Source organism: Oncorhynchus nerka, linkage group LG3 (genome assembly GCF_034236695.1).
Source record: "Oncorhynchus nerka isolate Pitt River linkage group LG3, Oner_Uvic_2.0, whole genome shotgun sequence".
Taxonomy (NCBI): domain Eukaryota; kingdom Metazoa; phylum Chordata; class Actinopteri; order Salmoniformes; family Salmonidae; genus Oncorhynchus; species Oncorhynchus nerka.
This window is the reverse complement of record NC_088398.1, coordinates 63,367,098-63,394,766: the sequence shown is the minus strand read 5'-3', so window position 1 is coordinate 63,394,766 and position 27,669 is coordinate 63,367,098. Positions and strand designations below refer to the sequence as shown.

Here is a 27,669-nt window from a genome sequence, read left to right as displayed (position 1 = left end):
GAAGAGAAGAATCTGCAAATACAACTTAATTTATTATGATATTGTTTAATCCTGATGAGACATAGTTTAAACCTTGTCATACTTAACACAGCTGGGAGCATAGCTAGCACTGTATTATTGCAGAGTGCAGAATCTCTATTTGCTGATGAGCATTATTCCTCTCACTCATGTTGTGATTTGTGAATCCCTCAGTACTCCCATGGTCTCCGTGAAGAAGCTGAGGCATAGCTAAACTGGTGAAGAATGTGGACGTGTGAGAGCTGAAACCAGACACAAACGGAGCCAACCAAAACCCTATCAAATTGAAATACTTGCCCTTGCCACATAAATGAACACATTACTCTCCTGGCCTGCATCCTAAATGGCACCCTTTACGGTGCACTACTTTTGACCTGGGCTCATCCACTATATAGTGAATAGGGAGCCGTGTTTGTATGTCTTCAGTGAACCTGACATTCAATATGTGCTCAGGGAGGTAACCTAACCTGTAGGCGCACGGTCTGTTGGAACGTACCATACATTCACACATGAAGGGAGACTTTTTCATTGGCTATTGGATTTTAGATCCGACTCCGTACTACAGAAGTGACAGTCAATTAATGACTGGGATTTTAGGCTTTTAAGTGAGTCATGTTCATGAAATGTCCCATCAGTGTAGAATTTGAATATTCTGTTTTTGTACGTCCTATATTCCTCAACAGATGGGCCAATCATTATTTGATAAACCGGCCAATTGGACATCTACCTGGTCGTCGGGAGCCAATGGTTAAGTGGCTTTGTCCTGGTGTGTAAATGTAATTTATATTTATTCTCCTGCGTGTGGAGATGGCGTGCGTCATGGAACGTCACCAAGCCAAGAACACAAAACTCCCGGGTTTATTGGCTTGGCTCCCTCCCTCGCCCTAGTCTTGCTGTGAGGAGAGCTGGCTATGGCTGGTACAGGAGGAAAAGCTGTCCTGGTTTTTAGACTGCTGCCATGACCGGCAGACAGAGAAGGACCAGGTGACGAAATGCTCTCCTCTGGGATAGCTGATCCCATCAGACTAGGGTGATGATTAATAAGACAAAGGGAAATTGGAAGTAGTGAATGCAGTAGAGCTTTGGGAAAGAGTGACTCTCTGCCAGTCAATAGTGTTGTCCTCACAGTTTCCCTTGGATGTGCATTTCGGGTCAGCATCACTGTCTCCAATGTCAAAACTTGTCTCACGATTCTGTCTCTTTCGCTCTTATCCTGCTCACCCTCCTTTATTCTCTGTTTATTCTCAGTCCAGCTCTTACGTCTTCTCTTTTAAAGGTCATGTTAAGAATAAAGCAGTGTTTTTATCCACAAAGTCTAGTCAGTGCCTCCAGACAGCCAAGGAAAACAAAGCTTTGAGAGTGAAGTAGCCCCACGGCTACAATTTAACAATGTCTGAAGAGGAGTTACACGGCACGCATAAACACACATGCACACACACTCACACTGTCGTGTCCTGTCCACCCAGCCTTGTGGTGAGGGAGCTGCTGGGCAGTGACCTAGCAACCGAGTGACAGAACAGACAGGGTTAAGGCCACACCAGGGGCTGGAGCCCGGGGGGGTTCAGGGTATTGAGTGGAGGTGGGGGCACTGGCTGAAGGGGCACAGGGATGTCTCTCTTAGTAGCATCATTGCCCAGAACAGAGGGCTAGGTATTGTGCCGCCCTCTCTCCTGGCGAGGCTGCAATGATGGTGAAAAAAATATAAAGGATTGTGTGTGTGCATGCTAATCTCTGTTTTTTGTTCTATTATGAGTCATTTATTTGACTATGATAAGCCTGTTGGAATGGTCTCTTCAACTGGTGGTATTAACTCCACTCCATAGTTAAAGATGTTACTGTTTTTGGGTACCAGCTCATTGTGTACCAGATGTTTTGTCTAAACCAGGCTGCTCGTGTGTATGTTGTAGATGATGAAGCATGCGTGGGACAGCTACAGACAGTACGGATGGGGACACAACGAGCTGAAACCTCTCGCCAAGAAAGGACATTCCACCAATATCTTTGGTAAGTGTCATGTCGCTATTCACTACTACACGTACAGTACACACACACATTCACATTTCCTGTCCTTATACCCTGGTGTTTGGATGCATCATCCATGACCAGTGGGTCACACCAAACCCAGTTTCTCACTCCACCAGTTTCTGCCAGGGTTGTTGCTGCTGTTACTGTTCAGCTCTGCAGCTACCTACTGCGATAAAGCAGGTCAGACAACTGCGGCTCATATTTTTGCGTGTGTACTGTGTATGTATGTGTGAGCGCACTCATGCGTGTTCTGTGTGGAAAGTTTTAATATTCAGTGGATCAAATTGTTTATAAGCGCTTGTGGTATTTGATGAGCTGCTGTTAAATGGTAGTTGAGCTGCAGTACTGTGGTCTGTCTCCCGGTTCTCTAAATTCCTGTGAAATTCCTTCTATGCTCGCTTTGAGGCAAGCAACACTGAACCATGCATGAGAGAAGCAGCTGTTCCAGACGACTGTGATCTCGCACTCCATAGCCGATGTGAGTAAGACCTTTAAACAGGGTAACTGGTAACAAGACCGCAGGGACAGATGGCAAAGGGGGATACCTAGTCAGTTGTACAACTGAAATGTGCCTTCCTTGTTTAACCTTTTGCGTGTAGGGGGCAGTATTTTCGTTTTTGGCTAAAAAACGTACCCATTTCAAACGGCCTATTTCTCAGCCCCAGAAACTAGAATATGCATATAATTGTCAGATTAGGATAGAAAACACTCTAAAGTTTCCAAAACTGTAAAAATATTGTCTGAGTATAACAGAACTGATATTGCAGGCGAAAGCCTGAGGAAAATCCAATCAGGAAGTGCCTCTTATTTTGAAACCTCTCTGTTCCTATGCATGCCTATCCTCCATTTGAAGGGATATCAACCAGATTTATTTTTCTATTGCTTCCCTCAGGTGTCAAGTCTTTAGACATAGTTTCAGGCTTTTATTTTGAAAAATGAGTGTGAAAGATCACATTGCGAAAGTGAATAGATGGGGGCTCTCAGAGTGAGTTTTGCACAACTGAGTAAAGCGGCCATTGTTTCTCCCGCTGTTATTGAATAACCTACACACCCGGTTGATATATTATCGAACATATATTTTAAAAACAACCTGAGGATTGATTTTTTTTTTTAAACGTTGGACATGTTTCTGTGGATATTATTTGGAATATACGTCTGCGTTGTCGCTCTTTCCTGTGGATTTCTGAACATAATGCGACAAACAAACAGATGTACTTTGGGTATAAAAATAATCTTTATGGAACAAAAGGAACATTTGTTGTGTAACTGGGAGTCTCGTGAGTGAAAACATCCGAAGATCATCAAAGGTAAACGATTAATTTGATTGCTTTTCTGATTTTCGTGACCTAGCTACTTAATGCTTAATGTACATAATGTTATGTTATCGATAAACTTACACAAACGCTTGGATTGCTTTCGCTGTAAATCATTATTTCAAAATCTGAGACGACAGGTGGATTAACAAAAGGATAAGCTGTGTTTTGCAATATTGCACTTGTGATTTCATGAATATTAATATTTTTTTGTAATATTATTTGACTGTGGCGCTATGCTGTGGCGCCATACCTACATGTTTCAAGCAGAACACCATATTCCCTGTGACAAAGAACAACAAGGTAACCTGTCTAAATGACAATCTCCCCATAGCACTCACATCTGTAGCCATGAAATGCTTTGAAATACTGGTCATGGCTCACATCAACACCATCGTAGACACCCTGGAACCACTCCAATTCGTATACCGCCCCAGCAGTTCCACAGATGATGCAACCTCTATTGCACTCCACACTGTCCTCTCCAACCTGAACAAGAGGAACACCTATGTGAGAATGCTGTTCATTGACTATACCTCAGCGTTCAACACCATAGTGCCCTCAAAGCTCATCACTAAGCTAAGGATCCTGGGACTAAACACCTTCCTCTGCAACTGGATCCTGCTTGGCATCCGACCGCAAGGTGCTACAGAGGGCAGTGTGTACAGCCCAGTACATCACTGGGTCTCTGCCATCCAGGACCTCTATAGTATGCGGTGTCCGAGGAAGGCCCTAAAAATTGTCACTCCAGCCACCCAAGTCATAACTGTTTGCTCTTCTGCCGCACGGCACGTAGTACCGATGCACCAAGTCTGGAACCAACAGGACCCTGAACAGCTTCTATCCCCCAAGCCATGAGACTGCTAAAGAATTAGTCTGGGTAGCTATGGGTTAAAGACCCTGAACAGTCTACTACTTTTTCTCTCATGGCTAACTACCAGCAAGTTTGAAAAGATCGGCTGAGTCGCCTGGACTGACAGCTCTTTCGAATGACTATGTCAAGCAACTTGGATGCAGTGCTGCAGTAAAATCATCTCAATGAAATTTGGTGATTCACAAAGCAACTCTAACAACATTGAAAATGCATCAATGATATTAAATCATTTTAATACATTTCCTGTTTGGCATGTCTCTTGTGATGCAGTTCAATGCAGCACTGACAGATGTTGACTTGACAACTGCGTCAGATTTCAATGCCCCCCGCCTTTGTTCCATGCTAGCTGAGGACCTAGCTAGACAGTAACTAATTAACACCTGACACAGATAAAAGGGGAAACAAGTATTTATGCCATAGATTAATTAGGTAAACTTGTAAATTATATTTGCTGACATCCTACGGTAAAATCTTGGCACCAGTAGAGTAGCTATAAACCCACTGCCCTCTGCAAATACTCCTTCTCTGATGTTGGTAACAAGGCGGTACTTATTTAAATTAGGTAAGAGAATATGTTACCGTTGGTGTATTAATCCCCTAGAGTCGATTAACGCACCGATGCGTCAACCTAACTAACATAATACAAAAGTCTGGTATTTTTATTTATTTTTAAATCAGTTTAAGCTAGAGCTGTTTTTTTGCATTGGATGTGTCTCAATCCACTGCTGTCGCACTTCTGATCTGCAGTGCAAGGTGGCAGAGCTAGAGTGGTGTTTGTCAGACTATGTTTGCCAGACCATGAGACATCCCGTCTTCTCACAAACATCTGTGGCATCCAAATGGTTTGACCTACAAACTATTATGACCACTCTGTGCCCCCCCTTTCTATATTCTATTACTTGGGTGGCTGGAGTCTGACATTTTTTAGGGCCTCATCAATCTACACACAATACCACATAATGAGAAAGTGAAAACGGGTATTAAAAATAAAATGTATACCTTATTTACATAAGTACTCAGACCCTTTGCTATGAGACTCGAAATTGAGCTCAGGTGTGCATCCTGTTTACATCGATCATCCTTGATGTTTCTATAACTTGATTTGAGTCCACCTGTGGTAAATTCAATTGATTGGACATGATTTGGAAAGGCGCACACTTGTCTATATAAAGTCCCACAGTTGACAGTGCATGTCAATTTAAAAACCAAGCTATGACTTCGAATGAATTATCCGGAGAGCTTTGATAGGATTGTGTCGAGGCACAGATCTGGGGAAGGGTACCAAAAAATGTCTTCAGAATTTAAGGTCCCAAAGCACACTGTGGCCTCCATTCTTAAATGGACGAAGTTCGGAACCACTTCTTACTAGAGTTGTCCGCCCAGCCAAACTGAGCAGTCGGGGGAGAAGGGCCTTGGTCAGGGAGGTGACCAAGAACCAGATGGTCACTCTGACAGAGCTCCAGAGTTCCTCTGTGGAGATGGATGAACCTTCCAGAACGACAACCATCTCTGCAATACTCCACCAAATCAGGCCTTCATGGTAGTGGTCAGAAGGAAGCCACTCCTCAGTAAAAGGTGCATGACAGCCCGCTTGGATTTTGCCAAAAGGCACCTAAGATTCTCTGGTCTGATGAAACCAAGATTGAACTCTTTGGCCTGCATCCCAAGTGTCACGTCTGGAGGAAACCTGGCACCATCCCTACGGTGAAGCATGGTGGTGGTGGCAGCATCATGCTGTGGGGTTGTTTTTCAGCGGCAGGGACTGGGAAACTAGTCAAGATCAAGGTAAAGATGAACAGAGAAAAGTACCGATATCCTTGATGAAAACCTGCTCAGGACCTGGGGCGAAGGTTCACCTTGAACCAGATCAAACATCTCTGGAGTGACCTAAAAATAGCTGTGCAGCAACTCTCCCCAACCATGCTGACAGAACTTGAGATATCTGCCGAGAAGAATGGGATAAACTAATTGGCCCAGCGTTGTCCAGGTAGGACAATAAGGTAGGACATTGTAAATAAGAATTTACTGACCTGCCTAGTTAAATAAAGGTTGTATTTAACTTTTTTGTTAAGTACTGAGTAAAGGGTCTGAATACCTAAGTAAATTATATATACACTGCTCAAAAAAATAAAGGGAACACTTGAACAACACAATGTAACTCCAAGTCAATCACACTTCTGTGAAATCAAACTGTCCACTTAGGAAGCAACACTGATTGACAATAAATTTCACATGCTGTTGTGCAAATGGAATAGACAACAGGTGGAAATTATAGGCATTTAGCAAGACACCGCCAATAAAGGAGTGGTTCTGCAGGGGGGGACCACAGACCACTTCTCAGTTCCTATGCTTCCTGGCTGATGTTTTGGTCACTTTTGAATGCTGGCGGTGCTTTCACTCTAGTGGTAGCATGAGACGGAGTCTACAACCCACACAAGTGGCTCAGGTAGTGCAGCTCATCCAGGATGGCACATCAATGCGAGATGTGGCAAGAAGGTTTGCTGTGTCTGTCAGTGTAGTCTCCAGAGCATGGAGGCGCTACCAGGAGACAGGCCAGTGCATCAGGAGACGTGGAGGAGGCCGTAGGAGGGCAACAACCCAGCAGCAGGACCGCTACCTCCGCCTTTGTGCAAGGAGGAGAAGGAGGAGCACTGCCAGAGCCCTGCAAAATGACCTCCAGCAGGCCACAAATGTGCATGTGTCTGCTCAAACGGTCAGAAACAGACTCCATGAGGGTGGTATGAGGACCCGACGTCCACAGGTGGGGGTTGTGCTTACAGCCCAACACCGTGCAGGACGTTTGGCATTTGCCAGAGAACACCAAGATTGGCAAATTCGCCACTGGCGCCCTGTGCTCTTCACAGATGAAAGCAGGTTCACACTGAGCACATGTGACAGAGTCTGGAGACGCCGTGGAGAACGTTCTGCTGCCTGCAACATCCTCCAGCATGACCGGCTTGGCGGTGGGTCAGTCATGGTGTGGGGTGGCATTTCTATGGGGGGCCACACAGCCCTCCATGTGCTCGCCAGAGGTAGCCTGACTACCATTAGTCACCGAGATGAGATCCTCAGACCCCTTGTGAGACCATATGCTGGAGCGGTTGGCCCTGGGTTCCTCCTAATGCAAGACAATGCTAGACCTCATGTGGCTGGAGTGTCAGCAGTTCCTGCAAGAGGAAGGCATTGATGCTATGGACTGGCCCGCCCGTTCCCCAGACCTGAATCCAATTGAGCGCATCTGGAACATCATGTCTTGCTCCATCCACCAACGCCACGTTGCACCACAGACTGTCCAGGAGTTGGTGGATGCTTTAGTCCAGGTCTGGGAGGAGATCCCTCAGGAGACCATCCGCCACCTCATCAGGAGCATGCCCAGGCGTTGTAGGGAGGTCATACAGGCACGTGGAGGCCACACACACTACTGAGCCTCATTTTGACTTGTTTTAAGGGCATTACATCAAAGTTGGATCAGCCTGTAGTGTGGTTTTCCACTTTAATTTTGAGCGTGACTCCAAATCCAGACCTCCATGGGTTGATAAATTTGATTTCCATGGATAATTTTTGTGTAAGCACATTCCACTATGTAAAGAGTATTTAAGAAGAATATTTCATTCATTCAGATCTAGTGTTCCCTTTATTTTTTTGAGCAGTGTGTGTATATATATATATATATATATATATTTTTTTTTTATGATATATTTTCTTTACCCCGTTTTCTCCCCAATTTGGTGGTATCCAATTGTTTTTTAGTAGCTTACTATCTTGTCTCATCGCTTGTCTCATCGCTCACCGTACGGGCTCGGGAGAGACGAAGGTTGAAAGTCATGCGTCCTCCGATACACAACCCAACCAAGCCGCACTGCTTCTTAACACAGCGCGCATCCAACCCGGAAGCCAGCCGCACCAATGTGTCGGAGGAAACACCGTGCACCTGGCAACCTTGGTTAGCGCGTACTGCGCCCGGCCCGCCACAGGAGTCGCTGGTGCGCGATGAGACAAGGATATCCCTACCGGCCAACCCCTCCCTAACCCGGACGACGCTAGGCCAATTGTGCGCCGCCCCACGGACCTCCCGGTCGCGGCCGGTTACGACAGAGCCTGGGCGTGAACCCAGAGTCTCTGGTGGCACAGCTGGCGCTGCAGTACAGCGCCCTTAACCACTGCGCCACCTGGGAGGCCAGTAAATTATATTTTGTATTTTTTATAAATTACAAAAATTGTAAGTCTGTTTTTGCTTGTCATTGTGTGTAGATTGATTTTAGAACAAGGATGCAACATAACAAAATGTGGAAGAAGTCGAGGGGTCTGAATATACATCCATACGCACGCGCACACACAATGACCTCGTACCCTTGCACGTCAACTCGATACTGGTACCCGTGTATATAGCTATCGTTACTCATTGTGGATTTATTCCACGTGTTATGATGATGTGGTTTAACCTACTTGTGGGTGGTTAACTGACTTCTTTTAGGAGCAGTGTCATCCCTCTGGTCAGTCCATAGTCATATCCCTCACTGTCTGGCCCACTCACTCACATAACGGGATCATAGTCTGTCAGTCCCATCGACCTGAGCATGGATTCGGTTGGAAAGCGTTTGACCTGTAATTGTGGTCATCCATCGGTCACCGAGACCAGAGCGGCGAAAGAAGGTCGTTCTGTTTACTGTGGAAGGGTGGAGAGCAGACTGACAAGGCTCTGATCTTTAAACACACTGACGGATTCTCTGGTGTTTACAGGAAACTGCTCTCTGGGGAGCACAGGGTCGGGTTACATTGATCCGCACTGTAAACTGGACTGAAAGCCACACCACTGGCCAAGCAGTCCCACGGCAGGGCCAGGCCAGGCAGATAATACACACAATGTAATAACCACCTCAGGTTTATCAACATTAACGGCATTGATGTGGTCGGATAAAGACATTTTATTTTTTTAATCAAGTAAAGTTTATGGTGACATTTGACTCCAATTGGATTGGGAGTGTTTTCAGTGCACTTAGGATCTCCTAGCTCATCTATGCAGTCCTTATGCAGTGTTTTTGTAAAAGCTTGTCTGCTTGCATTGCCTGGATGTTGATGGTTCAATGACCAAGCCCAGGAGATCCCACTCCCGAGGATATTACGCAACCAGGGCTGGATCTCATTCCAATAAGTTGCTCCCTCCCTTCGCTCTTATTTCACTTCCCTTTACAAATAGTCTGATGCATAGTGACGTCACAAAGAACGGTACTCTTGGTATGCACTGTCTAAAGGCCTGCTGAATTGTGGGATAGGATGAGAAATGAGACATGATATGGACACCTGCCTGTCCTTTCTACAACCCCAGACAGCATAGCAGGGCTCACTTTGTATTACCATCACACAGTAGAATCCAGGTTGTCTTCCAGAAAGGATCTCTCCCTCCAGCCCCACCCTCTGGCTCCCTACTCTGCTCAGCTCAGAGAGCAGTTGCCATAGCGATTAAAGGGGCAGCTGAGTTCAGGTTTGTTTGGACGCCTGGTCTTCCCCAGAGAGGCAGAGGCGAAGCGAGAGGAATAACTGGGCCCAAAATCTGTCTTCTCCAGCAGGTTGCGGTTTTTTTTTCGCTCACCAAGCAAGGAATTTTTGTATGGAGGTCAATGAGCAAGTGTCGAATTTGATTAACAAAAAAATCGAATGGCTTATTTGCTCAAATAGAAGTTTCTTAATGCTTACGAGTGCACTGATATAAATAGGTTACGTGACATCCCAGCAAGTTTGAGAATAAACACTTTTTATGTTGGAGTCGTGCCCGTTATTACACTCGTTTCTGCCCTCTCATTGCCTAGAATGGTCCCACCGGATCTTGCCTCTTCCCGACTGCCTTCCATTTTTTAAAGGAATGCCTTTTCTTTGTTAGAGTGGCCAATGAAATATCTGGTCAATGTAATGGATTATCTGTGTCGTCCCTTATCTGTTTCGTGCTTTGTTTCTCTGTAATACACTACAAACCTGCTAGCCTAGCTGTTAGCACTTTGCTTTCCACTCAACAGTCCTGTAGGGGGAATGAATTGATTAGGTAATAAGATTAGTTGTTATTACAGATTTATTAGATAATAGGATCATACATTTGGAGCCATCCCGTGGTCGACAGCTCCTCTTCCTTCCCCAGTTTGCAGGCCGTTAGTTAGTTAGTCAGTTGGTTGTTTTTTAACATGTAGGTCATGTTTATATGGTCGTTTCCCAGGGCAGAATAACACATTGGAGCATTCTGGGAAGGGCTGTGAAATGGCGCCATGGCAATGCGCCCGTGGGAGAGTTCTGATTAACGCACGTTGGGCGGAGGAGAAACCTAGCAGTGGATGTCTGATAATGGGATGAAGAACCAAATAGGATCATTCAGAACCCAGATGTCTGAGACTAACTGAGAGAATACACATACCATCTTTGTCCAGAGGGTAGGGTGAGGAGAGAAAAAGAGGGCTAGAGAAGAGGGAGGTGCTGAGTTAAAGGAGTTGAGGGAGATGGAGAGAAACATGAAGGGGAAGATGAGGAGAGGGCAATGTGGAGGGAATATGCAGCGAAATGAGGCTGGAGGAGAGGGAGGTGTGCATGTCAGTTTGTGTTCACTGGTGACAAGATCAGAGTAGAATTCACAAGTGGTAATGTATGGAACACCTCTTGAAAATACACGGGGAGAGTTCATAAGAAGCAACCTGAGAAAATAATGCACTCCAGTTAGGTCCAAAGCAAGGATGGTTGAGGGAGGGATCACAGAGCAACATAGAATGTAATACCACTTTGGCGTTCTAAATGATTCCTTCAGTGGCTCTAAACATGAGCAGCTATAGAAAGCATTGTTTTTGTAGGCATTAACTACGCAATGGCTCATTCAAAGCCAATGGGAAATAAATGTATCTGTATTTAAATTAATGCCAAAAAGATCTGTGGTAAACACAATCTTCATCAGCTAATTTAACTTTTTATGAATTTTAAAGCATTTTATCTCATTGAACAAAACATATAAGGTCGCCTAAGCCTGTGTTTACCTCAGACCTTATTTTTGGCGTTTATCCCAAAACCCCATTCTTTCCCCCATATGAATGGCTGAACGAACCAGAGGTAACTAATTTCTGGTTTTTAGGACTATAAGCTGAGGAGCTCTATTATAACAGAGATGGATTCTTCCAATCACACCTCGGGGGATGTGGGATTGACGAGACTAAGTCCCTCCCCCAGGGTTATATTCTCATCTCTCCTCAATATTTATAAGCTCATTACAATATTCCCATTCCCATTAGCCCCCCTGTCGGAGCTCTGATAACATCTCCAATTACACACATACTCTTCTGCTGGTTGTTGAACTGTGCTCCCCGGGTGGCTAATATCCTCCTAATGAACAGTCATTTCCTTGTTGGACGACCATGTTGGTGAGAGAGCGAGGGAGCTTGTCGCTGCTCTTGTGGGAAATGATACAGCAGTGGCGACGTTAGTCTTAAAGCTTCCCAGGCCGGCTGTGCTGTGGGATCACTGGGATGGATGCTTTAACTGTGGTAGTGGATGAATCCTGAGTGGGGAGGGATGATGTGGTGGTGATGACTTTATAATGACAGCTGGAGGGGCCAGAGAGACTGATTTCAGCTTGAGGGAGTGTGGGAGAAAGAGATGAGTAAGGAGAGATGAGGCTCAGCCTGGTGAGTCAGGTTAGAGTCAGCCTGTATCTCGTTTTCTCTAACTGCTGAGAAACTCCCCAGTCAATATCCGACACTCTGAAATGAGCGAACGCCTCCAATAAGCCAGCACAACATCTCTAGTCTCCAGTGTTGGTTTGTTTGCATATTTGTGTTTGTGATATTTCTTATCAATCCATATGCATTAGTGCAGCAGTGCACAGTAGTGAGTACTGTGCCAGTAGTAAACACCTCTCTGTTTGGCACGTATGTTCTGTACCGTACAGTGTGTTTCTAGGGGTGTGTGTTACATGGGCTCTATCCTTGGTGTAGTCTAAATCCTCCTGGCTCTCAGAGAGGATGTTTATGGAGGAATTGTTGCATGTCACCCTGATTTAATAACCAGTTGCTTTATAGTATTTATTTAGTTCTCTCAGTGCTGAAGTTGAGGTTGGCCTGGACCTGCTAGCAGCGTTAGAGACCCGGTGAGATGAGAGACTGCATCCAAACTTGCCCACTAGTCCCTATATAGCGCACTACTGGTTTGCCCAATGGGCTCTGGTCAAAAGTAGTACACTATATAGGGGCTAGGGAACAATTGCAGAGACTGGTCCCTCCCAACAGGAGACGGGTCCCTCCCAACAGGATGTTGTCACATTTCCCTCTCAGCTGCTCCAACTCTCCCCTTTTCCCATATTCCCAGCGTTACACTCTGATTCAACTTTTAACAGGCAGGCTGGTGCCAAATTGGACGGCAGGCAGGAAAGCAAACTGATTTTCCCTCTTCTGAGTCTGTTCGGAATGCGTATAAGCCCCTCAAACACGAGGAAAAAGGGATAAGGAGAAAGTTTGAACTCTTTTGAACAATCCACTTTAATGACACCCTAAAAAGGAGCACAAAATGAGCTCCCACTTTTGTTTGACAAAACATCATATTTATGACAAGAGAAACTGTTCTTCAGAGTAACGCTATTGAATGGGCCACTCAGGAGCCAGTTCCTCAACTCTGCAGCTCTGGAGTCGTTAACATCTTCTTCTATAATTATTAATATTTGTACTAATGACTGGAAGGGGGAACGCTTAATAATGGTACAGGACGTCACGTTGGGAAGACCCATCATGCAGAGTGAGACCATTGGGAGGAGGAAGGAAGAACATCTGCTGCTCACCACAGTGTAGGTGTCCCTAAAACGAGGCTTCGCTCACATTCACTGCTCCAGAATTTCATCAAAGTGCTATAGCTCAGTAAATATTCATCAGGCCGTATATAGTGACTGGCAGGTCCCACAGCCCACAGCCTCATCACACAGTCCCTCTGGAGATGGGCCATGGTAGGGAGCGGAAGATTGAGAGGGAGAGATGGAGGAGAGGGAAATATGGAAAGATGGAGACATTGAGAAGAGACAAGCTCAAAATTTCACCGTAGAAATCAAAAAGCCTAGCTGTTTTAGGCAGGCGCCAACCGAATTAGGAAGGGGGAGCACCTCTCCTTTGTAATGAATGGAATGTTGGTAGGTCGGAGATAAATGTTCTCCTCAATTGTGAGTGGTTGCATCTTCTGCAGGTTTAGTTATCACCCAGGCTAGAAGCCTACGCTGAGAGACTGGATGTGAGAATGGATGTTCTCCGGGTGTGAAAAGTCTGTCAGCAGCTGCGCACATGCACACTTCCATTCTCACACACACACACGTGCACACACGTCGTTTAAATCAAGAATCTCAGCCCACACACTTCATTGAGTTCAGGGTTAACCCCAGTGCGTATAAGTACTAGGTTAATCTGAAAAAAAGGAAAGATATAAGCGTGTCAGAAATCCTTTTCCCATCTTACTGTGTCTAGAGTTTTGGTGCCTACTGCCCTACATGGATGTATAAGAAGTATTGCCAACTCAAAGTACAGGCCTAGTCTTCCTGCTTCAGTGAATGGATTAGCCTATATCAAAACATGACAAAAAAAATCACTGAAGAGTGCATTGTACTCGTTACTAATAAACAGCAACAGACCTAAAATAGCTGTAGAATACAGGTAACTGCCAAAATAAAGGAAACACTTGAATGAGTTATACAAAGTATCTTAAAAACAGATGCTTCCACACAGGTGTAGTTCCTGAGCTATTCCTAAGTAATTAACATCCCCTCAGGCTTAGGGCAGGACCAGGTGCCCATTATTTTGGCTACCATGGCTATGCCCCCATCCACAGGGCATGAGTGGTCACCAAAGGATTTGATGTGCATGAAAATGATTTAAACCATACGTCATGGCTGTCTCAGATCTCAACTCAATTGAACACTTTTTTGAGGTTTTGGAGCGGTGCCTTTTACACCACCAACAAAAAAACACAATTATGGATGTTCTTGTTGAAGAATGGTGTTGCATCCCTCCAATAGAGTTCCAGACACTTGTAGAATCTTTGCCCAGGCCCATTGAAGCTCTTTTAGCTCGTGGTGGCCCAACACCTTATTAAGACACTTTTTATGTTGGTGTTTCCTTTATTTTTTGCAGTTACCTGTATATTATTTCCAACAGTCCCTGGTACGGCTATTTGATAAAGCACACTAGAGATTTACCCTGGTTTCCCCTTCTCAAACTCCTTGATCTCAATTTTTGACACAGATGGATTGGTGTACTCAGATTGTGTGATTAGTTTACACTGCCTAAAGTACCTGCATACCGCTGGTGTTTGAAGGATCTGGTAGACCTTTGTTTTCTTCAGCTATGCTGCTGTACCGAATGCACAGAAGTCTCCACACATAGTTCTTGTCGGATGACTTTGTGTATTCCAACTTTCAGGAAACGTTGCTGCTCTTGCCCTTCAGCCAGAGAAGTAATTTGTTGAAAGTTTACACAAGATATGTTAATCTGTGAGTGGCCTGGTACACTTAAAATAACACATTGGGTATTACATAGGCTTCTGTAGAGAGATGGAGTGCACAAAAAAAGTTTGTTCCCTTGGTTAGCGGTTCAAAGCCCACATGATCTCTGCAATAGTCATGCACATTAGTCATGTTATAGTTCTTCCTCTTTTAAAAATATCAAATGAGAGAATGCAAGAAGAACTTCTTTCTTGCCGAAAGTTATCAGATGACTTATCCCATGTAATCTCCAATGTAATGTTCTCAGACCTACGGCTGGAGTTACACAAAGCAACATTCACACCATTTTTGTTGTAGTTGCAAGTGATATCTAAAGCGGCTTTGCTGTTACATGAAGCAACTTAAACACGATAAAAATTGTATGCAACAGCCAATCAAATTGAAGCTGCTTCTATGGTATTGTGTGAGAATTCTAAACTCACGCCATGTCATCTGCTGCATTACATCGTGATTTCACAAATTATTGATTTAGACAAAATGCTGGCTGTACAATTTAGCTAGCTAGACAAAATGAAATTGGCAACACTTTGATCAAGCTCGCTAGATACTTTTGGTCATGAAATGTATGTGGACACTTGCTCGTCGAACATCTTATTCCAAAATCATGGGCATTAATGTGGAGTTGGTCCTCCCCTTTGCTGCTATAACAGCCTCCTCTTCTGGGAAGGCTTTCCACTAGATGTTGGAATATTGCTGGCGGGACTTGCTTCCATTCAGCCCCAAGCATTCGTGAGGTCGGGCACTGATGTTGGGCTATTGAAAGGCTTGCAGTAGGTGTTCCAATTCATCCCAAAGGTATTCGATGGGGTTGAGGTCAGGGCTCTGTGCAGGCCAGTCAAGATCTTCCACACCGATCTCGACAAACGAATTCTGTATGGACCTCGCTTTGTGCACGGGGTCATTGGCATGCTGAAACAAGAAAGGGCCTTCCCCAAACTGTTGCCACAAAGTTGGAAGCACAGAATCATCTAGAATGTCATTGTATGCTATAGCGTTAAGATTTCCCTTCACTGGAACTAAAGGGCCTAGGCTTGTGTGCAGCTACTCGGCCATGAAAACCCAATTTCATGAAGCTCCCAACGAACAGCTCTTGTGCTGATGTTGCTTCCAGAGGCATTTTGGAACTCTGTAGTGAGTGTTGCATCTGAGGACAGACGATTTTACATGCTACATGCTTCAGCACTCGGCGGTCCTGTTCTGTGAGCTTGTGTGGCCTACCACTTCACGGCTGAGCTATATCTGTTTCTAGACGTTACACTTCACAATAACAGCACTTACAGTTGACCGGGGCAGCTCTAGCAGGGCAGAAATTTGACAAACTCACTTCTTGGAAAGGTGGCATTCTATGACGGTGCCACTTTGACAGTCACTGAGCTCTTCAATAAGGCCATTCCACTGCCCATGTTTATTTATGGAGATTGTATGTCTGTGTGCTCGGTTTTATACCTGTCAGCAACAGGTGTGGCTGAAACAGCCTAATCCACTAATTTGAACGGGTGTCCATATACTTTTGTGCCTATATATAGTGTAGCTAGCAATGAGCTAACGAGTTTGCTAGCTGGCGCAGCACATGTTGAACAATTTTTGTTTAAACTGGTCAGAGAGAGGTCTGGGTTCACTTCAGAAATTGTATTCATTGACTTCCAAACCATGTACCAGCCCTGATTCCAGTATTTCTTTATACAGTGCTAGTTTGGGTAATGTTTCTTCTGTCCACCTTGAACACTGGTTCCACAGCACTGACAGCTGTTTTGTTGACATGACAACTTCCCAAATCTTTGAATAGATCATGTGACAAAAGCATTAGTTTTGATTGGCTGTTGCTTGCAACTAGTTACACAAAGTTGAAAAGTTTCAATTGGATGCAATCAAGTTTATTAGTTGCAGGCGGGGTGTTTCATGGAGCAATCGAGAAGCAACTGTGTTCCAAGCAACTAAAATTGCGTGCAAGTTGCGTCGTAACTGCAGCTTAAGGCATCCAGCAGGCATCCTCTTGTCATTGTTGATATCTTGACTCTCTAGTTAACCTTAACAGTAAATAATAGACAATCAGAAAATAACTTTGTAAATCCTCATTGGGATTCTCAGCTTCACTGAGAAGGCAGGGCGCTGAATGTCATCTCAAACACAGTGGCAAGCAAGACTCCGATCAAGCCCTCTGTGTTAACAGACCCAGTGTGTTCTGTTTACAATCTCTGGTGTTGTAGTCCTGTGGAGCTAACAGCAAACCCTTTGGGAAGAGAGATATGACTTACAGCTTTTATCCAGTCATTAGTATATAACCAGTTGTGTTCTTAGTGGGAGGGAGCCTGAATTGTCTCTGGCTTGGCCAGCATCTTGGTGGTGATGGTGTGGCGCCAACAGAAACCCCCCAGTCAATCTGTGTATGTAGGGTCATGTCCTCAGTGAAAGGCCCAGTCAGAGATGCTCATAGGAGCCGGCAAATGGACAGATGGTCCTTTGTAGCTCAGGTGGTAGAGCTTAGCGCTTGTAACGCCAGGGTAGTGGGTTCGATTCCCAGAACCACCCATATGTCAAATTTATGCACACATGACTGTCGCTTTTGGTAAAAGTGTCTGCTAAATGACATATTATATTGTTATTATACTGTAGATGCTGCAGCAGCAGATGTTCCAGTGCAGAGCCAGTCATTTGGTGGTGGGTGGAAGGAGCAGAGCGTGGTCTGAGTTGGCCATGAGGAGATTGGCTTCCCTTACTCCACACTGATCATTAAGCCAGACCCACATGCTGTTTACTCAGGAGGAACAGAGAGAGTGAGCTGTTGGAGGGATGCAAGAGAGGTGAGAGGAAGGGGTTAGGGAGAATGCAAAATGTGTAGAGGGGAGCGTCAAAGAGCAGAGTGGGAGAGATTGCTAGATAGAGGGGGCTGAGAGGAGGCTTTGGCATGGACTCGGTCTCAGCTTCAGCGCAGTAGCTGTCTGGTTCTCCTCAAACTCCCTCTACACTGGGCCCAGGGTCTGGTCTGTCTGAGTGGAGCTCTCCCTCCCCCTCCATTCCCCCCCCCCCCCCCCTCACACACACACACACACCCGCCAGTTTATTAGACTGAGAAAATGAGTGAATAATGAAACATCACGTTCCGTGCCATGTGTGGATTTATACTGGAGCGCTAGAAAATCTGTCACCAATGAAATTGGCAGAGAAGAGGGTAGGGAGGAAGAAAGTAGCTGTTATGATTATTCCCCAAATAAACCTTATCCAGGACAATTTGTATCAGATTTACAATGTCTGGCATCTTTAAATAATTCCAGGTATAAATGCCAATCCAGCTTCATTTGATATGATTTGCCCAATTTGAAAGGTTGTAAGTGGATGTTGATAAGCCTGATGAAGTGACAAGTACAGAGGGATGATAGGAGGCATGGAGGACAGATGGAGGGAGGGATTAGAAGGATTATGTTGAGATGAAAACGATGTAAACCATACATCATGGCCGTCTCAGATCTCAACCCAATTGAACTCTTTTGGGAGATTCTTGAGTGATGCCTGTGACAGTGTTTTCCACCACCGTCAACCAAAACACCAAATGGTTGACCACCCGAGTGGCACAGTGTCTAAGGCACTGCATCTCAGTGCTAGAGGCGTCACTACAGACCCGGGTTCGATCCCAGGCTGTATCACAACAGCCGTGACCGGGAGTCCCATAGGGCTGCACACAATTGACCCAGCATCGTCCGGGTTAGGGGAAGGTTTGGGGGGGGGCTTTACTGGGCTCATTGCGACTCCTTGTGGCAGGCCGGGCGCCTGCAAGCTGACCTCTGTTGTCAGGTAAATGGTGTTTCCTCCGACACATTGATGCAGCTGGCTTCTGGGTTAATAAGCGGGCGGTTGTTAAGAATGGCGGTTTGGCGGGTCATGTTTCTGGGGACGCATGACTCAACCTTCGCCTCCCTAGACCGTTGGGGAGTTGCAGCGATGAGACAAGATCGAAATTGGGGGGGAAAGGGCAGTGAGCCTGTTCTGCTTCCTGGAGGGCCAATCTGTCCAGATCCCAGGCAGGCCAGAGTCTCAGCCTCAGCCAGCCAGCCCGGTGGGTGTATTTTTAGAGTGATTTAGGACTGCTGTCAGTAGTGATAACACTGCAGCTCCAGCAGAACTACAGCCTGGCTGGTTCTCTCCTCATTAGGGTTCACCAGCAAAGCCACATACACAGTTAACAGCATGTATTAAAGGTGCAGTGAAATGCATGCAGAGATGTAGGTATAGTACTAGAAATGTATCAAAAAGAGCAACAGTATTACAGCTGTACCATCAAACTGAGCTGCAGTATTAAGATGTAGTATTAAACTAAGGCCGCTTCAGCGGTATTAAACAGAACTACAGTGATAGAGCTTTGATGTTAGTTAAAGTGAATTATAATGACCCACACTCACCACCCTGGGCAGCCTGCATCACTCCCTTGGCCTGTGGTCACATTGAGGGAGGGGAGGAGTGTGAGTGGTTTGGCTGTCAGTCGTGTTTTAATGAAGATCCCTGCTAGCCGTAATGGCGTCTCTCTCGCTCTCCATTGAAGGTGAGCTAGTGATTACCCTAGACTCCAGAGAGGAGAGGAGAGGGCTGCTCTGCTCTGCTCTCCCTCTCACTCATTCAGCCTTCACAGTGACAGGGGTAGGTGGGTCGTAGTGGTAATTGTAAAGTCATGGTGCATCCTAGAGATTTATAAACCATAGGCAACCCAATTTGAAGAAGGCGATACTCCTTAATGTCCATGCTAAAATGGGATCCAAATTCACGTCCGCTGTAGTGGCACAGCACCTCCTACTTTTAGGGGGACAACACCTCCTACTCTAAGGGGGACATTATACAACAAACCAGGAGTGTTCCCTGACCAAGTGACCTGACAAGGAAAAACTCTTGGCCCAGGAGTTCTCCCCAAAGAATGTAAGAGGGGCGCTGCGCCACTATTTAAAACATTTCCATGTTATCATTTAAGGCCAGGCACCACACCCTAATACAGTGGTTCCCAAACTGTGGGGCGCGCCCCTGTACTCTTGAAAGTTGTTGTAGTAGAATGCACAAGGGGCAATTTCAGAATTGGGTAGTGCATCATGAGTTTTCCTCTTGTCATGTCAGTCATTGCATACCTTAGAACTATTTAGAACTTCATAATGTTTTTTAGGTAGGTTCCTTTGCCCATAGAATTTGTTGTAATGTTTGAGTCACTCAAATATCACATGAATACACATTAGACAAGGCAAAATGTATACAATGGCAAGACAATTAGCTTTAAAACTGCAACATTTTCTCTCTGCCAACAGTTTGTCATGAACAGTGCTTGTACCCATATAAATAGACATGGGGAGCGCGGGATGTTCCCCAATGCTGGAAGGGAGGCCTGAAAGTTGGGAACCCTGCCCTAATAGTTTTTTTGCACTAGATTGCAAATCAAATCAAATTGATTTATATAGCCCTTCGTACATCAGCTGATATCTCAAAGTGCTGTACAGAAACCCAGCCTAAAACCCCAAACAGCAAGCAATGCAGGTGTAGAAGCACGGTGGCTAGGAAAAACTCCCTAGAAAGGCCAAAACCTAGGAAGAAACCTAGAGAGGAACCAGGAACTGGGGGAGAACTGCCACGTTCCAGGCCTCCCACTTTTATAGGACTCTGCAGCACCACCTTGTTAAAACATCCTGGGGAGAACCCTGTGTGGGTTTCATTCATTTGACATGGGCGGCACGGCACATACTGTGTGTATCAGGGTTCGGGTCAATTCCATTTAAATTCCAGTCAATTAAGAAAATTATCGAAATTCTACATTTTCCTTATTGATAAGAATTGGAATTTCAATGTTCTACCTGAATTGACTGGAATTTAAATGGAATTGACCCCTAACACTGATATATATGGTAATAAAGACCTTTGGTTGCATTATTTATTGTTACATGAGACCCTAACCCTGTGTATGTCCTCTGTCCAGGTAATTCCCAGATGGGGGCCACCATAGTAGACGCCTTAGACAGCCTGTACATGATGGGACTTCACGACGAGTTCAAGGACGGACAAGAGTGGATAGAGCAGAACCTGGACTTCAGTGTGGTGAGTAGAGCACAAAACCTTTATTTCTATACTTCAGTAGTGAAAACTCTGTACTTTGCCACCTTCTGGCTTGTAGTCTTCAGTGCCATATAAGCATGTGGTAGAACCTTCAGAGAACCTAGAACCAACAACAACAACTTGCTTGATGCCACTTATACCTTATTCAGATCTACTATCAACCACACAGACGGGGCTCTAGAGAGTCCGCCAAGCTACGGACAGAGGGCTCTGGTTTTTAGTCCCTGTCCCGTAGTGAAGCCTTTTGAGACATGAGGAAAGGAGCGTCTAGCGTTGCTGTGATGGAGGGAGAACTGGACACGCTGGTCGGAGTCATGGAAATGATGTGGGCAGGGAAAGTGTTTCAGACCACATAAAGGGCAAATGGACTGCAATCAGTACACCCCTGACTGAGACACCTGTCTGTTTCTCTGCCATCTCCCCCTCTGTCTTGATTCTCTGTTTTACCCCTCTCGCTCTCTCTCAGGCTAGGGTTATTAAAGCCCTGCAGATGTAATGACAGCACAGGTGGGGTGTGAATGTTTGACAGGCTGACACTGTGGAATGTAATTAACCTCTGGACTGCTCCGGTCAGCTCTGGGGTAGAGGGAGAGAAGGAAAAGGAAGATTGTGGAAGATGGAGAGATGGGAGATGGATGAGAGAGATCGAGGGGAGGGTGAGAGAAAAAGAGAGGGAGGATGTTACTGATCTATGTTTACATCAGGGATGGGCAACTGGCGGCTCGTGGGCCCCCCTTTTGAAGGCCCTCGGATCAACCCCAGTTGGGGTCTCAATTTACTGTTGCAAGTTAGAATAGTATATTACACAAGGTGTTATTTATAAATGTGTCCGCACGCATGACTGCCTCATGCCGCTTTGGATTAAAGCATCTGCTAAATGGCATATACAGTGCATTTGGAAAGTATTCAAAGTAAGTATTTTACAGCCTTACTCTAAAATTGATTAAATTGTTTTTCCCCCCTCATTAATCTACACACAATACCTTAGAATTACAAAGCAAAAACAGGTTTTTAGACATTTTTGCAAGTTTATGATACATTTTTTAAAAACTGATAACATTTACATAAGTATTCAGACCCTTACTCAGTACTTTGTTGAAGAACCTTTGGCAGTGATTACAGCCTCGAGTTTGGAGTTTGAGACTACAACCGTGGCACACCTGTATTTATGGAGTTTCTCCCAGTCTTCTCTGCAGATCCTCTCAAGCTCTGTTAGGTTGGATGGGGAGCGTCACTGCACAGATATTTTCAGGTCTCTCCAGAGATGTTAGATCGGGTTCAAGTCCGGGCTCTGGCAGGACCACTTAAGGACATTCAGAGACTTGTTCCGAAGCCACTCCTGCATTGTTGGCTGTGTACTTAGGGTTGTTGTCCTGTTGGGAGGTGATCCTTCACCCCAGTCTGATGTTCTGACCCCTCTGGAGCAGAGTTTCATCAAGGTTCTCTGTGTACTTGGCTCCGTAAATCTTTCCCTCGATCCTTCCATAGTCTCCCAGTCCCTGCCGCTGAAAAATATCCCCACAGCATGATGCTGTCACCACCATGCTTCACCGTAGGGATGGTGCCAGGTTTCGTCCAGACGTGACGCTTGACATTCAGGGCAAATAGTTCAATCTTGGTTTCATCAGGCCAGAGAATCTAGATTTTTCTTCTGTGGAAATTTATATAGACAGGTCTGTGCCTTTCCAAATCATGTCCACTGGTGTACTACAATTAAGTTGTAGAAACATCTCAAGACTGATCAATGGAAACAGGATGCACCTGAGCTCAATTTCGAGTCTCATAGCAAAAGGTCTGAATACTTATGTAAATAAGGTATTTCCGTATTTTTTTTTATTTGCAAACATTTCTAAACCTATTTTTGCTTTGTCATTATGGGCTATTGTGTGTAGATTGATGAATTTGTATGTAATCAATTTTAGAATAAGGCTGTAATGTAACAAAAAGTGGAATAAGTCAAGGGGTCTGAATACTTTACGAATGCACTGTATATTATATTGTTATTAGTATTATTGACACTGCGGCAGCAGAAGTTCCAGTGCAGAGCCAGATAAGTTGAGTCATTTGGTGGTAGGCCTGGGAGTCTGGAACAGAGCGTGGTCTGAGTTAGCCACGGAGGGGATTGGCTGCCCGGACATCTCACTGATCATTAAGCCAGACCCTTACTCTGTTTACCCAGGAGAAACCGAGAAGGTGAGATATAGAAGATGCAAGAGAGGGGGGTGAGGGAGAATGAAAAATATGCAGATTGGAGAGGCAAAGAGGAGAGGGAGAGATTGCTTTAGAGAGGAGAGCAGAGGCTGAGAGGAGGCTTTGGCTGGCTGTCGGTCTGGTTCTCGCTTATAAACTCCCTCACCAGACCACATAAAGGGCCAATGGACGACAATCAGTACATCCCTGACTGAGACACATGTCTGTTTCTCTGCCTAAGCATCTCCCCCTCTGTCTTGATTTTCTGTTTTACCAGTTTCTCTCCCTCAACCTCGCTCACTCTGGCTAGGGTTATTAAAGCCCTGCAGAGGTAATGACAGCACAGGCGGTGTGTGTTTATGACAGGCTGACCCTGTGGAATGTAATTCACCTCTGAACTGCTCCGGTCAGCGCTGAGGGAGAGGGATAGAAGGACAATATATATATATATATATATATATATATAAAACATATAACAAATATATATACACACACACACTACCGTTCAAAAGTTTGGGGTCATTTAGAAATGTCCTTGGTTTTTAAAGAAAATCACAAAAAAATGTCCATTAAAATATCAACTGGATCAGAAATACAGTGTAGACCTTGTTAACTTCTTGGTGACGGGGCCAGTATTGAGTAGCTTGGATGAATAAGGTGCCCAGAGTAAACTACCTGCTACTCTGTCCCAGATGCTAATATATGCATATTATTAGTATTGGATAAAAACCACTAAAGTTTATAAAACTGTTTGTATGATGTCTATGAGTATAACATAACTCATATGGCAGGTGAAAACCTGAGACAAATCCAACCAGGAAGTGAGAAATCTGAGGTTTATAGTTTCCTTTAAGTGATTGCCAATCCAATAGGCTGTCTATGGGGGCAGATTGCACTATCCCAAGGCTTCCAGAAGGTGTCAACAGTCTTTAGAATTATGTTTGAGGCTTCTATTGTGGAAGGGGGTCAAATAAGAGCTGTTTCAACAAGTGGACTAGGCTGTGGCCAATCAGTTGTTTACTGCGCGTTGGAATATTTTTGAAGATTTATTATAAAAAGACCCCAAGGATTGATTGTAAACATCGTTTGACATGTTTCTACAAACTGTAATGGAACTCTTGACTTTTCGTCTGGATTTTGCGCTCTCGCACTGCCTTTGGAATAGTGGACCAAACGCGCAAACAAAACAGAGGTATTTGGACATAAATATGGACGTAATCGAACAAAACAAACATTTCTTGTGGGTCCTGGGAGTGCATTCCCCACGAAGATCAGCAAAGGTAAGTGAAGATTTATAATGCTATTTATGACTTTTTTTGACTCCACAATTTGATGGCTAACTGTTTGGCTTGATTTTGTGACTGAAATGCTGTTCTCAGATTATTTTGCTTTTGCTGTATAGCTTTTTTGAAGTCTGACACAGCGGTTGCATTAAAACAAGTTTATCTATAATTCTATCTTTCATCAAAGTTTATGATGAGTATTTATGTTATTTATGTGGCTCTCTGCAATTTCTCCGGATGTTTTGGAGGCATTTCTGAACAATGGTGCCAATGTAAACTGAGGTTTTTGGATATAAATATGAACTTGATCGAACAAAACATACATGTATTGTGTAACATTGAGTCCTGGGAGTGTCATCTGATGAAGATCGTCAAAGGTTAGTGATTAATTTTATCTATATTTCTGCTTTTTGTGACACCTCTCTTTGGTTGGAAAATGGCTGAATGCTTTCTGTGACTAGTTGCTGACCTAACATAATGATATGTTCTCCTGTCGCCGAAAAGCCTTTTTGAAATCGGACTCTGTGGTTGGATTAACGAGAAGTGTATCTTTAAAATGGTGTAAACTACTTGTATGGTTATGAGATCTCTGTTTTCTGTTGTTTTGAATTTGGCGCCCTGCAATTTCCCTGGCTGTTGGCGAGGTGGGATGCTAGCGTCCCGAACGGTCCCAGAGAGGTTAATGTTGTAAATGACTATTGTAGCTGGAAATGGCTGGTTTTTAATGGAAGTTTACATACACTTAGGTTGTAGTCATTTAAACTTGTTTTTCAACCACTCCACAAATTTCCAACAATTGTTTACAGATTATTTCACTGTATCACAATTCCAGTGGGTCAGAAGTTTACATACACTAAGATGACTGTGCCTTCAAACAGCTTGGAAAATTCCAGAAAATTGTGATGGCTTTAGAAGCTTCTGATAAGCTAATTGACATCATTTGAGTCAATCGGAGGTGTACCTGTGGATGTATTTCTAGACCTCCACAAGTCTGGTTCATCCTTAGGCGCAATTTCCAAATGCCTGAAGGTACCACATTCATCTGTACAAACAATAGTACGCAAGTATAAACACACACGTTCTGTCTCCTAAAGATGAACGTACTTTGGTGCGAAAAGTGCAAATCAATCCCAGAACAACAGCAAAGGACCTTGTGAAGATGCTGGAGGAAACCGGTTCAAAAGTATATATATCCACAGTAAAACAAGTCATATATCGAAATAACCTGAAAGGCTGCTCAGCAAGGAAGAAGCCACTGCTCCAAAACACCATAACAAACCCAGACTACGGCTTGCAACTGCACATGGGGACAAAGATCATCAGTTTTCAACTGTCCTCTGGTCTGACAAAACAAAAATAGAACTGTTTGGCCATAATGGCCATTGTTATGTTTGGAGGAAAAGGGGGGAGTCTTACAAGCCGAAGAACACCATCCCAACCTTGAAGCACGGGAGTGGCAGCGTCATGTTGTGTGGGTGCTCTGCTACAGGAGGGACTGGTGCACTTCACAAAATAGATGGCGTAATGAGGGAGGAAAATTATGTGGATATGTTGAGGCAACATCTCAAGTCATCAGTCAGGAAGTTAAAGCTTGGTTGCAAATGGGTCTTCCAAATGGACAATGACTCCAAGCATACTTCCAAAGTTGTGGCAAAATGGCTTAAGGACAACAAAGTCAAGGTATTGGACTGGCCATCACAAAGCCCTGACGTCAATCCTATAGAAGATTTGTGGGCAGAACTGAAAAAGTGTGTGCGTGTAAGGAGGCCTACAAACCTGACTCAGTTACACCAGCTCTGTCAGGAGGAATGGGCCAAAATTCACCCAACTTATTGTGGGAAGCTTGTGGAAGGCTACCGAAAACTGTTCACCCAAGTTTAAACAATTTAAAGGCAATGCTACCAAATACCAATTGAGTGTGTAAACTTCTGACCCACTGGGAATGTGATGAAAGAAATAAAAGCTACTATTATTACTACTACTATTATTCTGACATTTCACATTCTTAAAATAAAGTGATGATCCTGACTGACCTAAAACAGGTAATTTTTACTAGGATTAAATGTCAGGATTGTGAAAAACTGAGTTTAAATGTATTTGGCTAAGGTGTATGTAAACTTCCTACTTCAACTCTAGGTGTACTGAGGCCCATTATCAGCAACCATCGCTCCTGTGTTCCAATGGCACGTTGTGTTAGCTTTTCCAAGTTTATAATTTTAAAAGGCTAATTGATCATTAGAAAACCCTTTTGAAATTATGTTAGCACAGCCGAAAACTGTTGTGCTGATTAGAGGCAATAAAACTGGCCTTCTTTACACTAGTTGAGTATGTGGAGCATCTGCAATTGTGGGTTCGATTATAAGCTCAAAATGGCCAGAAACTAGTCACTTTCTTCTGAAACTCGTCAGTCTATTCTTGTTCCGTGTGCGTGTCCGCGCCGCGCACAACGTGTGTGTGTGTGTGTTCGCGCGCAACGTTTGTGTGTGTGTTAAAGCCTCTAATAATTAATGATTAAATAGCTGCCATGTTGGCGTGTCCTTTGTAGTGAGTCATCGAAAGCTGGATGGCTCCTGCAAGGCCTGTACTAGACCACCCTGTAGTGATGGATGACTCTGAATGCAGTCAGATTTAATTGACACGACTGAATTAATGTAGTCTGTTAGTCAATGCTGGGATCGGAATGAATAAACCTGAGTTTAAAGTAAGATTTGAATGGATAGCACTGTGGGAGATGAATTAGGCCTAGTACATGATGTCCCACTTGGATTTGATTAACCTGATTTTAATATAGAGTAACATTCCTCATTCACAATTTAAAATGGTTTAAAGGAAAATTCTGACATATGTTAAATGTTTCATGCAAGATTATTTTGAATATGAAAAGCCACATCGTATTTCAAAGGAGTTGAAATACTGCAGGGGTGAGGAAAGAACATTTCTGACTTCTCACATCTACTTTGTATGAAGTCTTTCAGTATTCTCATTCGTACACATTGTGTTTACAGGAGTCACATGAATGACATGAATTGAGACACCTGAATGACTGTATGATTGTTACGTTTCTGATTTTCTGCATAACCAGAATGACTTCTAGTTAGTGCGTTGAGGTTTTCAGTCACCTGAACGACACTTGTCTTTTTTGGTACTGTGTGGTGTGTGTGCGCACATCACCCATATGGCAGCTATCATATTTGGTGGTGTGCAGTAGTGTGCATAACCTGACCAACCGCAGACTTTCTAACACAGGATGTTTTACGACGGTGCTCTGCACCTGGCTCCTGAATGTCGTTGGAAATGGGTAGCGGAGCTGACAGGGCTGCCTCCCCACTCCACCTCTTTCTCCACTCTCCCAGGGTGACAGTTGGATTTACAGCCCATTCAGGTTGT

At 44.4% G+C, this 27,669-nt stretch overlaps 1 protein-coding gene across 3 annotated transcripts in view; it reads left to right on the top strand.

Moving 5' to 3' along the window:
• The window catches only part of LOC115112303 (mannosyl-oligosaccharide 1,2-alpha-mannosidase IB), a 116,397-nt gene that overhangs the window by 46,811 nt on the left and 41,917 nt on the right, over positions 1 to 27,669 (top strand). For all 3 annotated transcript variants that reach the window (XM_029639300.2, XM_029639290.2, XM_029639280.2), the window contains exons 5-6: positions 1,926 to 2,022; positions 20,673 to 20,791. In XM_029639300.2, the coding sequence (XP_029495160.2) occupies positions 1,926 to 2,022; positions 20,673 to 20,791 (216 nt within the window). The remainder of the gene's footprint in view (positions 1 to 1,925; positions 2,023 to 20,672; positions 20,792 to 27,669) is intronic.